At 47.9% G+C, this 14,116-nt stretch overlaps 1 protein-coding gene across 1 annotated transcript in view; it reads left to right on the top strand.

The window, feature by feature from the left end:
• The window catches only part of BPIFB4 (BPI fold containing family B member 4), a 30,940-nt gene extending 17,388 nt beyond the window's left edge, over positions 1-13,552 (top strand). The window contains exons 12-16 of the mRNA XM_024239000.2: positions 2,121-2,188; positions 4,649-4,691; positions 6,481-6,544; positions 9,540-9,616; positions 13,215-13,552. Coding sequence (XP_024094768.2) covers positions 2,121-2,188; positions 4,649-4,691; positions 6,481-6,544; positions 9,540-9,616; positions 13,215-13,238 — 276 coding nt within the window. The 3' untranslated portion in view covers positions 13,239-13,552. The remainder of the gene's footprint in view (positions 1-2,120; positions 2,189-4,648; positions 4,692-6,480; positions 6,545-9,539; positions 9,617-13,214) is intronic.
• Positions 13,553-14,116: the final 564 nt, after the last annotated feature.

The following is a 14,116-nucleotide window of genomic DNA, read 5'->3' on the forward strand; positions in this document are numbered from 1 at the left end:
GTTATGCTTTCTACTTGACGCTGGGGAAAGGGGAAACGAGACAGATGGTGCCTGCTCTCTTGTACCTGGTACCTAGCAGGGGACAGATACAAATACAACAATTTTCACAATTATTTCATAGAAAGGAATCCTCTTAAAATGTGAACCATGGCCAGGCATGGTGGCTCACACCTGAGAACCCAGCTCTTTGAGAGGCTGAGGTGGGTGGATCACTTGAGGCCAGGATTTCAAGACCAGCCTTGTCAACATGGTGAAACTCTGTCTCTACTAAAAATACAAAAATCAGCCGGATGTGGTGGCACACAACTGTAGTCCCAGCTACTCTGGAGGCTGGGGCACGAGAATCGCTTGAACCCGGGAGGCGGAGGCTGCAGTGAGCCGAGATCGCACCACTGCACCCCAGCCTGGGCGACAGAGCAAAACTCCATCTCAAACAAACAAAAAAAGTGAACCATGTTTCTCCTCTGCTTTCCTTCAATTCTGAAATAAAAGCCCATCTCCTGACAATGGCCCACAAAGTCCTCATGACCATCCCCTCATGACCTCTGAGCTCCTCAGTGTTCCTCCAACATGTCAGGCACTGTCTGACCTCAGGGCCTTTGCACATGCTGTTCCCTCTGCCTGGGATGCTTTTCCCCCAGATATCTGCATAGTTACTCCCTTACTTCCTTTTTTTGTTTTTTTTTGTTTGTTTGTTTTTTGAGATGGAGTCTTACTCTGTGGTGAGATCCTAGGCTACGGTCTAGCTTAGGGCCCAGCACATAGCAGATGCTCAGTAAACATTGGTCAGAGGAATGTGTTAAGCTGTGTTAAATGCCATTTCCCCCTCCATGATTAAGGCTTCAGGCTTTGGACTCAGACACTTGGGACTCTGATCCCACCTGCTGTCTTCCTGCTAGTCCCTCCTACTCCCAGAGCTCGAGACCAAATGAGCCACTTCTAGTTGGGAATCAGGTGCTCTAGGCTGGAGCATGCCAAGCCACAGAGTGTGGGGGTTCTTGTGTGGGCCTTATAAGATGATAGGTTAAAGGGTCGATTCTAGTCCACGAGTGGGAATGGCTGTCCCAATCTGTCCTCCATCAATCAGCCTCTACGGTGTGGAGATTTTCCATCAGCAACTCAGAGGTTTGTGTGAGCCAGCCCAGCACCCTGCAGTGACTCCTGCTGTCCCAGGGATGCGGCCCGGACTCCTCCCCAGGGCACAGCTCTGCCTGGCTTGGCCCCTTTTCACTGCAGCCTCATGAACCATTTTACCTCCTTGCTCTCTGGCCTCCTCTCTACCTCTCTAATGCCAACCTCTTCCCTGCCTCCGGGCCTTTGCCCATGCCCTCCCCAATGCCTGGATTACTCTCCCACCCTCTTTTCATCTGGCCAAGTCCTACATACCCTTCAGTCCTCAGTCCAAACATCATTTCCCACACTAGCTTACACCCCTGCCACGTGCACCCAGAGCCCCCAGTTCTTCATCAGGCCAATCATCGTGGTCATTGTTATCTACTAACATCACTTGAATTTGTTGGGAGCTCACTGTTTTTTCATAAAGCCAACTTTTAAATTCAATTTATTTTGGGTGGGAGGCAGGGAAGGAAAAAGGGATTTTCCTACAAAAAGGCCTCTACTTGGAGAGAGAGAGAGATGAGCCTGGGCCTTGTATATCCTCTCCTGGGGTATGGAACAATTATGATTGGCAGTCATGATGCCCAATCTCATCATCTAAAGCAAGTTTCATAGGCTACGAGCCACTCCCCACCCACTCCGAGGCATTGCAGAGACAGCCGGTAAGCACCCCCTATAAATCATGGGGATCCTGTGACAGTTGCCTTACTGAGAAGTGTTCACTCAGCCCTTACTGTGACTCACTTGCAAATGATAGTTAATGTTGGCAACTTATTATTCCGAACTCCTTCCTTTAAGAGGGGGTGCAAATCCATTACATGGTGAGTGTTAACCAGAAGTCTCATGCTTATAAAAGGAGGTCTGACCCAGGCCTCAGGGAACAATCTGCCACCATGCTCAGGGTTAATGAAGCCCTAGCTAGCACAGGGCACCCAATGAGCCCTTGGCAAGCACTGGCCAAGACATGATGGCAGTGACGTCTTTCTCCTTTCCTTTCCCTCCAGGACACAGAACTCTTGGCCTCATTTTCCATAGAAGGAGATAAGCTCATGATTGACGCCAAGCTGGACAAGTAAGGGGCTGTGCTGCCTTGGGGTCCTGATGGTGCTGGTGCTGCTCATGGAGGAGCCACCAGGGAGCGGGTAGAGGTCTCCTGTGTGGCCATCAGGGCTGTGTAAACCCAAGGGGCTGCAAAGGTGACGATGGCTCATGCCTGCCAAGACCACTGTCACAAGCCAGGCAAGGTGGGTGAAGCCATGAACTTAGAAAGAAACTACTGCCAAAATCAACAGTCAGTAATAATAATGATGCTGGGGGGTGAGCACAGTAGCTCATGCCTGTAGTCTCAGTGCTTTGGGAGGCCGAGGCTGGAGGACTGATTGAGGCCAGGAGTTTGAGACCAGACTGAGAAACATAGCAAGACACCATCTCTACAAAAATTAGCTGGGCATAGGTGCACACCTGTAGTCCTAGAAAAAATTAGCTGGGCTTGGTATCATATGCCTGTAATCCCAGCTACTCAGGAGGCTGAGGAAGGAGCTCAGGAGCTTGAGGTTGTGGTGAGCTATGAATGTGCCACTGCACTCCAGCCTGGGCAACAGAGCGAGACCCTGTCTCTAAGTAACAATGATGATGATGAGGAGGAGGACAAGGAGGAGGAGGATGCTGGTGATGATGACTTACCAGGCTCTGCTCTATGTACTTGAAGTGTACGTATTATCTTGTTTCTCCCCTCCAATGGTCCCAGTGGAAGTCAGGGCTATTATTCTCCCTTTGTAGGGAGAAAACTGGGGCTGGAAACAGTGGATTTACTTACCCAGGGCCACCCAGCAAGTACATAGAGGGGCTGTGAGCCAACCCAGGTTCGTTTGACCTGCTGCATTGGATGGGTACAATCATGCGCTTTGGAGCCAAGCAATATGGGTTCAAATCCTGATGTGACCACTGACTGACTGTGTGATATTGGCCAACCAACTTCACTCTGAGCTTCAGTTTTCTTATCTGAAAATGGGGATAATAGTCACTACCTCATAAGATTCATAAAAAGAATAATTATTATTCATTGGATGCTTTCTGTGTGCCAGGTATTTGGCTAAGTCCTAGGTGTGTCTTCATTTAATTCTTTCTTTTTCTTTTCTTTCGAGCCAGGAGCTCGCTCTGTCGCCCAGGCTAGAGTGCAGTCACGGCTCACTGCAGCCTTGACCTCTCCAGCTCAAGCAATCCTCCTACCTCAGCCTCCCAAGCAGCTGAGATTACAGGCATGCACCACCACGCCTGACTAATTTTTGTATTTCTAGTAGAGACGGGGTTTCGCCATGTTGGCCAGCCTGGTCTTGAACTCCTGGGCTCAAGTGATCTGCCCGCCTCAGCCTCCCAAAGTTCTGGGATTACGGGCATGAGCCACTGCACCCGGCCTTCCTTTAATTCTTGATATCAGCCTATGGAAATAAGTACTATCATTATTTCCATTTCAAGATTAAATGAGGTCATATGTAAAATTTTTAGCACGTGACTAGATCATTGTAAGCTTTTCTTTTACAACCAATATTTCTTAAGCCCACCAATGGCAGTTACTCATGATTAATATAGTGCACATCAGAGACATCCAGGAGTTCCCAAGGAGACAAGATTCAGCCTGTGGCCTGGATAAGGAGTAGGGGCCAGCTGGGCAAGAGCTGGGGGTTTCCTGCAGGGAGAGCAGCATGGGCAAGCTTCGCAGAGAGGAAAAGGTCACGGATACTGTGGGGTGCGGTGCCTGAGGGGGAGACAGGCTGGATAAGGAAGTCAGGAAGGAAGCAAACATGTCCGAAGCGGAGAGTCTTGTTTCCTTAGAAAGTGCCTTTATTTCCCTCCTGCTGGACACTGAGCTGATGCTTCTGAACAGCCCCGAACGATTTCCGCCCCATGGGCAAGCCCAGTCTGGCCTCTCTCGGGTAGGACTGTCAGCTGCATTGAGATTCAGGTGCAGCAAGACAGAAGCCCTTATAGAGCAGAGCGAGACCTCAAATCCCGGCCTCAGCCTCCCATCTCAGAACAGCACAACAGCGAGAGTGCAGGTTCAGGGTGCGAGGCCTGGGCTACCCCTCCCTGGCTCTGTGGCCGCAGTGAATTACCCTGGAGCCTCAGCCTCCTGCTCCACCGGATGGCTGGAAGGATTACACGAGGTGATGGTGATCGCTCATGCACGTATGGCAGAGGCTCTGGAGCAGCGCTTTACGGGAATACCCCCTTTAGTCCTAGCAGCCACCCACTTTGCAGATGAAGAAACTGAGGCATAGGAAGGTAAAGTACTTTGACTAAGGCAAAGCTATGATTTGAGCCTTCTCCGTGTGGTGCATGAAGCCCTTAGCATGGTGTCTGATGTGTGGTTAGCACTCAGCATGTGAGAACCAGCATTGTTCTTATTAAATCCCTGCAGATGGAGAGTGATTGTGAGGATAGTGGAGGGGCTTCTCACAATTTGTTGCAATGCAAGAGCCTTATGATTTTCAGGCAATCCCTGCTTCTCACAGGCTGTTTTCTTCATCTACAGGACCAGCCTCAACCTCAAAACCTCAAACGTCGGCACCTTTGATGTAAGTACCCCGCTCAGTTCCCAGGGCAAGATCTTCTGGGAAGGAGCCCAGGACGGGTCTTCCAGGAATGGTGTTCCCGTGAGGCTGGCTGGGCATGGGGAATTTGTGAATTCCAAAGTGTTCCCGTCAACACTATCAGCCCTCATTTTGCAGATGGACAGATGTAGAAACTGAGGCCCACAAGGCAAGTAAGGGGCAGAGGACAGACTTGCAGCTCCTTCTATTCTGCCTCAGGTGCTGTCCCATGTTAACTGGCTGCCCCATGGGGGGCACTTGGCCCAAATTGCTCCATTTCAGGGTGGGGAGGCACGGGGGCAGCCTTGTCCTATAGGACCCCTTTCCTCCTGGAGTTAGGAGTCCACTGACTCCTCTGTGACCTTGAGCGATATCAACTCACTCTGAGCCTCAGTTTCCCCATCTGTAAAATGAATACAATTTGAGTTCATTTCTAACCTCCCTTCTTGCCCCTGGGTTGTGGAATTCTGCTTTTCCAAGGGTCCAGGAATCCGAGATGCTCACATTCTAGCGTTGGGTCCTGTTTTATCTCTTTGTTCACTCTTGGGTGCCCCACCCCCACCTAAGGCTTCAGAAACACTCCTTCGTCCCCACCCCCCACCTGTGCTTTTTATAAATTGACAACTAAGCATCTGCTAGCTTTCTGGGACAAGCTTGGATGAGATTTCCACATGTGCAGAAAAAGTCAAACCCATTCATTGTGTTGCTTATTTTATAGCTTCTCTAACCCCAAAAGCTGCAGCCTGTGAAGCCGATCTTGCCAGCTTCATTTTATAGGGAGAAACTGCCCAAGGCTTCCCAGCTGGTTGGGACAGAGTTGGGACTAGAACTGAAATCTCTGGACTCCAAGTGAAGAAAGGGGCTGACAGTGTAAAATTAATGAATATGAAGCTATCGAGATGGGCCCTAGGCACTGAATAATGCTTTTTTTCTCTTTTAATGAGGTTTTCTCATTTAATCCTTACCACCTTGTTATGATTTGGGTATTATTATTACACCCATTCTTCCAAATAAGGAAGGTAAGCTCAAGTGACTTGCCCAAGGCAACAGAGCTAGGAAGAGTCACTGCCGGAAAGTGAGTCCCTGCCCTCACCCTCTGCAGACTGGAACATCAGGCATGTTACATATAGGCGCTTATGTCTGAATTTTATAACCACCCTATGAGGCAAGCGTTACTCACTCCTGTTTTCAGATGTGGAAACCAAGGCTTAGAGAAGTTAAGGGAGATAACATAAGAAAAGGCTCAAGGCCAGGAGTTTTACATGAACTACCCACCATCCTCACCGCATCCTTGCAAACTCAGCTCACTGACCCACTTTACAGCTGAGGAAGTGGAGGGTTAGAGAGGTGAAGGAGCCTGCCCAGAGGCCCACGGAGGCTGAGCTGGGATGGGAACCTGGGGTGTTGGCTCCAGGGCCATTGGGCCTTCTGTGATGCCATGATGGTGCCATCGGGGCCAGGCCACCCTGAAACCTGCGCTCTGTGCCTCCCAGGGGAGGAACTAGGCCTCCCCCAATCCCTGCTTCATAGGGGCCTTGGACCACTGCCCATGCTGGGCCTCAGTCTGCCCATCTGCACAATGTGCAAGTGGATGGGGGGCACCTTAAGGCTGCCGGTGAGAAATTCTGGGGTCCCAGGGGTTCTGACTGCCAGAACCTAGACTCTCCCAGAGCAGCTCTGTGTCTCCACCTTGAGCCAGGGGAGCAGACCCAAGGAGCCCTCTGGAGCTGAGGAAACCCCCTGCCCGGGCTCAGTCCTCCTTCTTCCTCTGCAGATTGGCCTCATGGAGGTGCTGGTGGAGAAGATTTTTGACCTGGCATTCATGCCCGCAATGAACGGTGAGAGCGGGTGCCTGTACCTCTCTGGGAGCTTGTGGCTTGGGTACTGGGGGATACTGGCTTGTTGGGCATGCTGGCTGTGCATCTATCCTACCTCAATAGCATTTCTGAGCACTTCCTTTGAAGCATGTTGATGAAAGCCTCCAAATCCAAATGTGGCCCCCAAAGTTCCAGCACCTTCCTTATTTGCTTCTTTCTTGTTTGGCTGATTGTTTTATTTTTCTGATTATCTATGAAAATTTCGATAATGTATGAACATTGTATGTGTGCGAATTTTAGAAAATATAAAACAATTAAAAAAAAACTCACCTCGCAGAGGCAATGAATCTTAACATCTGAGTATATTTCCTTCTAAACTCTTTTTTCTCCGTTTTTTCCCCATATGATTGAGGTATTTCCTGACTCATATTTAAACATGTGTTTATTTTTAATTATACAGGAACTACAGGAATACATTCTTATTGTGAAAAGTTCCATTGGCGCAGATAAAGCTAAAGTTGCTCTTACCGACATCCCCAGCCTCCTTCCTAGCCCAGAATCTGCCCCTCTAGGCAGCCACATCGAGTTAGGAGGTTTTCTTGCCCGACTTTATCAACAGAGTAGACTGAGCTTGCTTTGCTCTCAGGTGGCGTCTCAGGAATATTACTGGGAAGGCTGCTTGTTGAACTGTGGGGGTCATCAGCTACTCACACTCTGGGACTGGGAACCTCTGCCCAAGCCCTCAGGCCACTGGGCCCCAGGCTCTCTCTCACTTCTGCTTCCTGGATGAGAAGACGAGGGCTGGCACGTCCCAGCCGATGTCATCAGCTACACCAGAGGGGGTTCTTTTGGAGCCATTTTGATGTCAAACAAACCCTTGTTCCGGGCCCTGTGGCCAGAGGAAGCTGAGTCTCACTGGTGGGGAAAGTGGTGGTTCCTCTGTGAGAGAATGGGGTCAGGTGCTGGGCTGGGCTGACCTGGGAGGGAAGAGATGGAGCCTCTTGCCTGGCTTAATCACTAAGAGTGATTAAGGGGGCGAGTCGTTTAATCATACTGAAGTGCAATTCACCATTTTCAAAATGAGAGCTTGGACTAGGTCCATAGTCCCCAAAGTGAGCTCTGTAAAGCAGTCCCACAAAATACCCTGCAAAAAGCGTTCCATGGCCGAGCAAGTTTGGGAAGTGCTGAAGATACTCCTGCAGGGTAGATTCACAATGTCCTTAGCTTTTTGAAAAGTCCTTCTGGAATAGTGAAGTCTGTTAAATTTCACTTAATTTACTTCCCCCATCCACTCTTTCCTACCCCATTTCTTTTTCTCTCTTCCTGTTCTCTTTCTAGAACAGTAATTAGCAGGTTTACTTAGGCTCTGACAATCTGAAAACAAACAGCACATCCCATGGCAGAGTCAATGGTTGGGGCTCCACGTGCACTTTCCATTACTTCACTCGGCAAACATTTGCCATCTCCTCTATGACCGGGCAAAGGGCTGGGTGATGCTGGGGACACAGTTCTTTTCTTTCTTTCTTTCTTTTTCTTTCTTTCTTTGTTTCTTTCTTTCTTTCTTTTTTTTTTTTTTTAGATGGAATCTCACTCTGTGGCCCAGGCTAGAGTGCAGTGGCACAATCTCGGCTCACTACAACCTCTGCCTCCCGGGTTCAAGAGACTCTCCTGCCTCAGCCTCCCAAGTAGCTGGGATTACCGCTGTGCACCACCACGCCCAGCTAATTTTTGTATTTTTAGTACAGATGGGTTTTTGCCACTTTGGCCAGGCTGGTCTCAAACTCCTGACCTCAAGTGATCCACCCACCTTGGCCTCCCAAGGGGACACAGTTCTTGCCTTCAAGGAACTCACAATGTGGTGGCAGTGACAGATACAGAAACAGATAATTAATATTTTACAGTTTCTCTAACAGAGCAGTTCGGAGGTGGGATGGGGGTGCTGCAGGAGCCTAGGTCATTTGGGGTCCAGAAAGCCTCGCAGAGGAGGTAACATCTGAACAGTCTCAGAGAGAGTTCAGAACTCACCAGGGATGCTAGGGTGAGAGAATGTGCACCAGGCAGGAGAGACTGCACGGACAAAGGCCTAGAGGCATAAAAGAAATTGCCAGGGCCAAGCGCAGTAGCTCACGCCTGTAATCCCAACACTTTGGGAGGCCGAGGTGGGTGGATCAATAGGTCAGGAGTTCAAGACCAGTGTGACCAATATGGTGAAACCCCATCTCTACTAAAAACACAAAAATTAGCCGGGCGTGGTGGTGCACACCTGTAGTCCAAGCTACTCAGGAGGCTGAGGCAGGAAAATCATTTGAACCCAGGAAGTGGATGTTGCAGTGAGCTGAGATCATGCCACTGCACTCCAGCTGGGGCAACAGAGCAAGACTCAGTCAAAAAAAAAAAAAATGAAAGAAAGAAGGAAGGAAGGAAAGAAAGAAAGAAGAGAAGAGAGGAGAGGAGAGGAGAGGAGAGGAGAGGAGAGGAGAGGAGAGAAGAGAAGAGAAGAGAAGAGAAGAGAAGAGAAGAGAAGAGAAGAGAAGAGAAGAGAAAAGAGAAAAAAGAAAAGAAAAAGAAAAAGAAATTGCCAGGCGTGGGCACCATGACTCACACCTGTAATGTCAGCACTTTGGGAGGCCAAGGTGGGGGCAGATCATCTGAGGTCAGGAGTTCAAGATCAGCCTGGCCAACATAGTGAAACCCTGTCTCTACTAAAACAAAAAACAAAACAAACAAAAAACAAAACAAACAAACAAACAAAAAAAGCAAAAATTAGGCGTGTTGGCGTGTGCTTATAATCCCAGCTACTTGAGAGGCTGAGACAGGAGAATCGCTTGAACCTGGGAGGTGGAGCTTGCAGTGAGCTGAGATTGTGCCACTGCACTGCAGCCTGGGCAACAGAGCAAGACTCTGTCTCAAAAAAAGAAAAAAGAAATTGCCAATCTTCTTACAAATACTGCCGGCTTCTGGTGAGACCAACACCTCTTGGACCACTGACCATGTCTGACTGTGTTTTATTTTACAGCTGTGCTGGGTTCTGGCATCCCTCTCCCCAAAATCCTCAACATCGGTTTTAGCAATGCAGACATTGACGTGTTGGAGGTAAGAGGAGATCGAGCTCCATTCTGCTTTTCCTCCCTGCCCTTTGCTTGTCACCTTTGACCACTGCATTCAGGCCAGGAACTTGGAAAAGGAAGAGAAGAGGAGGGAAGGGGAGGAAACAGGGTCCTCTTCCTTCCAAGTATGGGGCTGAGGGAACAAGGAACAGAGCCGTTAAGGATCCTTAAAGACACTCTCCCATTCACAGTCTCATTTAGCCCTCACCACAGGTGTCATTGTTGCCATCTTAGAGATGTGAGAACTGAGGCTCACAGCAGTAAGGGGCTTGCCCAAAATGGAATGTGGTATAGTTCATTGGAGCAACTTTTATTGAGCACCTACTGTGTGTCAGGCACTGTGCAGTGGCCTGGGGATCCAGCAGTGAACAAGGACAACCCCGGTCCTTGCAAAGCTCTCTCAGCCCAATGGGGAGATGGCCTTTTGGTAAATATTCCCGAAGTAATTGGCTAATTATAATCATGGCAGGTGCTTTGAAGTTCACATGCAGGGGCTCTTGTTTCCACTATAAAAACCACCTGTGCTCAATATCTGAAATTTGGAAAACATGGAAAAGATTAAACAAACATGTATGCATCCATATATATGTGTGTGTATATATATACATACATATATACAATCCAGCAATTCCCCCTGAGAACATTTTGCTGCTTTTCATTCCAGTCTTTCTGAAGTTTTATTTTTAAACATGGCTTTGCTCAGGGAATCAGCAGAGCATTGGGGTTAAAGAACGAGGGCTTGGAGCCCAGTGACCCTGGTTCAAATCCTAACTCTGCCAGTTTCCAGCTGGGTAACCTCTCCAAGCCTCCATCGATTTCCTCTATAAAAAGGGGCTAATCATAGCCCTACCCATAGGGCTGCTTTTAGGAGAAAATGGGATTCTATGTGTAACATGCCTTGCACAGGCCTGGCACATAATAAGCACTTCTGGAAGTGTCCACCACTATAAATACCATCACTATAATAAAGGATGCTGCAGTGAACGTCTCAATGCATAAACTGTTTCTTGATTCTAGATTTAGTTCCTTGGAACAAATTCCCAGAAATGGAATGAATGGGGCCTTTGCGCCAGATTGACAATTTCCTTGCTGAAGGAAATTGCCCCTCACATTTGCCCCTCACATTCATGACAGGCCCGGACCCAAGGAACAGCCCCCTTCCCACATTCGGGAGTCAGTCAAGGGAGGTGGACAATGACCTTGGATGGGCAGTGTGGGCAGGGGTCAGATGCTGGCTCTGGGACAGTCCCCTGCCCTGGCCCAGTCTCTTGAGATCCTGCAGGACTTCAGCACTGCTTTGAGGCTCAGTTTTCTCATCTGAAAATGGGGAATGATAATGGCCACCTCATACAGTTTGTGGTGAGAAATTAAACGAGATACAGCATTTATTGTAAAATGTAAAATGTTATTATTGTATAATGTTATTGTTCACTTCAACAAAGGGGTTAGGAAACACGAACAGGATTGGCACAGGTTTATCTTCATCATCATCATCATCATCATCTCTACTATTCACTGAGATGTTCAGTGCCCCATGCATAGTTTTTCATGGACTTGGCCTTACCACAGCCCTGGTTGATGTTTGCCCTCACTTAGTAGATGAAGGACTTGAGTATCAGAGAGGGTAGGCCACTTGCTCAAGGTCACCCAGCTGGTGAGAATTAGAGTTTCCACCGAAGCAATGTGAAGCAGCTCAAACCAATGACTCTCAGTGGGGCTATACTACACCCTCCCTGGCCCCCAGGGCCTTTTTGAAATTGGTAGAGATGAATTTTTCTTTCCTGAATGTGTGCATATTTTCATATCAAAATACATATTATTTTATTATAAATGACTTACCTTTTCTTTCTCCTTTATATTCTGGTAAGGGAATTATACTGGTTTTTGAAATACAGGTATACACAGGTTATAGAATCTGTGAACCTTATTCCAGAATAATAAGGGAGATAACACAAATGCCTGTAATAAAATGTGTAATGGGTATTGGGTTTGAAAGGTTTAAAGAAAACCTCAGTCCCAGGCTTGACCCTGTAGGCCCCCTGTAAATGGCAGCTGCTATTATTATTATTATTATTTAGGTCTAGCCATTTATTTTAACTTTTTATTTTGAAATAATTTTAGGCACACAGAAAAGTTGCAAACATAGTACAGACAGTTAGTTCCAGAATACCCTTCTCCCAGCTCCCCCTAATGTTAGCATCTTACATAAACAGAGTACCATGATCAAAACCCAGAAATTAACATTGATACAAAACCGTGAAGAATCTACAGACATATTCACCAGTTTCCCCTCTATTGCCTTTGGTCTGGTTCAGGGTCCAGTCGAGGATCCCCTCCTGCATTCAGTTGTCACGTCTCTTAGAGTCCTCCAAGGTGGGACAATTCCTCACCTTTTCCTTGTGTTTCATGACCTTGACATTTCCAATGAGTCTGGCCTATTTTGTGCGATATGCCCTGGATTTGATGGACACTTTTTTCACAATTGGATTGAAGTTTTGTATTTTTGGCAAGAACACCACAGAAGTGACGCAGTCCCCAATGCATCCTTTCAGGGAGTACTGATGTCCATGTGACTTATTCCTGGAGGTGTTCACTTTGAGTGCTTGCTTAAGTGCTTCTTCACTGTAAAATTACTATTTTTCCCTTAGTAGCTAATCAATCTCTTGTGAGGCAGTACCGGGAGACCATGCAAATATCCTGTTTCTCGTTAGACTTTCTCCCACTAATTTTTGCCCTTCAGTGTTCACGGTTTCGTCTGCAACTGTTATGACTGTGGTGTGTGCCTAATGGTGATATTCTGCTTCTCCAATTCCTTTGACATGTGTCAGCTGGAATTCTACCGAGGAAGAGCTGTCCCTTCTCTTCCATTTATTTGTTTATCCATTTAATTATTTATTTCTGTCGATAGAGACTCATGAATTTTTTTTTTTTTTTTTTTTTGGTCTATGGGTTATCCTCTCTTACTTTTATTATTTATTTTGTTGAAGTTTTTTTTTTTTTTTTTTGAGAGGGAGTTTTGGTCTTGCCACCCAAGCTGGAGTGCAATGGCATGATCTCGGCTCACTGTAACCTCCACCTCCCGGGTTTAAGTGATTCTTGTGCCTCAGCCTCCCAAGTAGCTGGAATTACAGGTGCATGCCACCATGCCTGGCTAATTTTTGTATTTTTAGTAGAGATGGTTTCACCATGTTGCCCAGGCTGGTCTCGAACTCCTGACCTCAGGTGATCCACCTGCCTCAGCCTCCCAAAGTGTTGGGATTACAGACGTGAGCCACCACGCCTGGCCAAAGAATTTTTTTTAATTATGAAAACTGGATTTTGGAAGACTGTGAAGAGGGACTCAGGCCTACTTCTCTTATTTTGGGGAATAAGGGGATGGGAAGTGTCTTGCCCAAGGTCCTCTGCACAGGGCCAGATAATGACATGGCCAGGTGCTCCTCGGGCCTGCATGACCCCTTTATCTCCGCTGTTCAGAGTTACTGCTTCCTAGAAACACGACCAGCCAGATCCGTAGGCAGGTGAGTAGCAAGGCTCTAGCCAGAGCCACCCCACCCATCACCGGCTACTCTGTTCTGCCATCCAAGGACCTTTTGGTGCTGAGCGCATGAGTGACAGAGGCAGAGATGCTGCTGCAACTGGAAGAAACTGGAACCAGTCCCAGAGAGGCTCAGCCTGGAAACAGTCCCCTGCCCAGAGTCCCCTCAGCCTCCATGACAGGTCCCTTCCTGGTCCCCCAACCCTCTTCCTCCCTTGCCCCAATCCTGAGAAAGGGTCCAGCCACTACCCCGTTGGCAAACATTCCCTTCCATGGTCAGCCTGCCAGGAGGAGAGGAGTCACCTTGGGGTTGGAGGCCTCTCAGACCCCATCCCGAAAGCAGGTTGAGTATTCCCACTTTCAATAAAAGACTCCACTTTCCCTGCACCTGTGATGAGTTTCCATGAAGGACCCTCCCTCAGGGTCTGGATGGTTTGGGGTTTTTTCTCTCTTTGGCTGCGCCTGGGCACTTGGCAGTTGTAGCTACAGCTGTGGGGAGGATGGTCCGTCTGGGGACAGTGGGGGAAGCAACCTGTCTCTTCATATTAAAACAACCCACAGGATTCTACGGAGAGGGTCCCCTGCCACCAGGATAGCTTCGTACCTCACTACTCTCAGCTCTGGCATCAGGAGGTCATTAAAGTGCAGGAGTTTGGAGTAGGGAGGATGAGGTTCCAATCCCAACTCTGTCACTTGGTTGTGTGACTTGATGAGGTCGTTAGCCTTTCTGAATCTCAATTTTCCCATCTGTAAAATGGATAATAGTAATAATTATTATACTCCAAAATGAGTGTGAGGATATTAAATAAGATCAGGTATTTCTGAAGCACTTAACACTGAGGCTGACATGCAGTAGGTGCTCAATATGTGCTCACTGTGGTTAGTAACAGAGTCCACTAATTCCTAAAGTGTGAGCTTGTGGAACCCCTTACCTCTAGTCAGAGGTAAACT

Source organism: Pongo abelii, chromosome 21 (genome assembly GCF_028885655.2).
Source record: "Pongo abelii isolate AG06213 chromosome 21, NHGRI_mPonAbe1-v2.0_pri, whole genome shotgun sequence".
NCBI lineage: Eukaryota > Metazoa > Chordata > Mammalia > Primates > Hominidae > Pongo > Pongo abelii.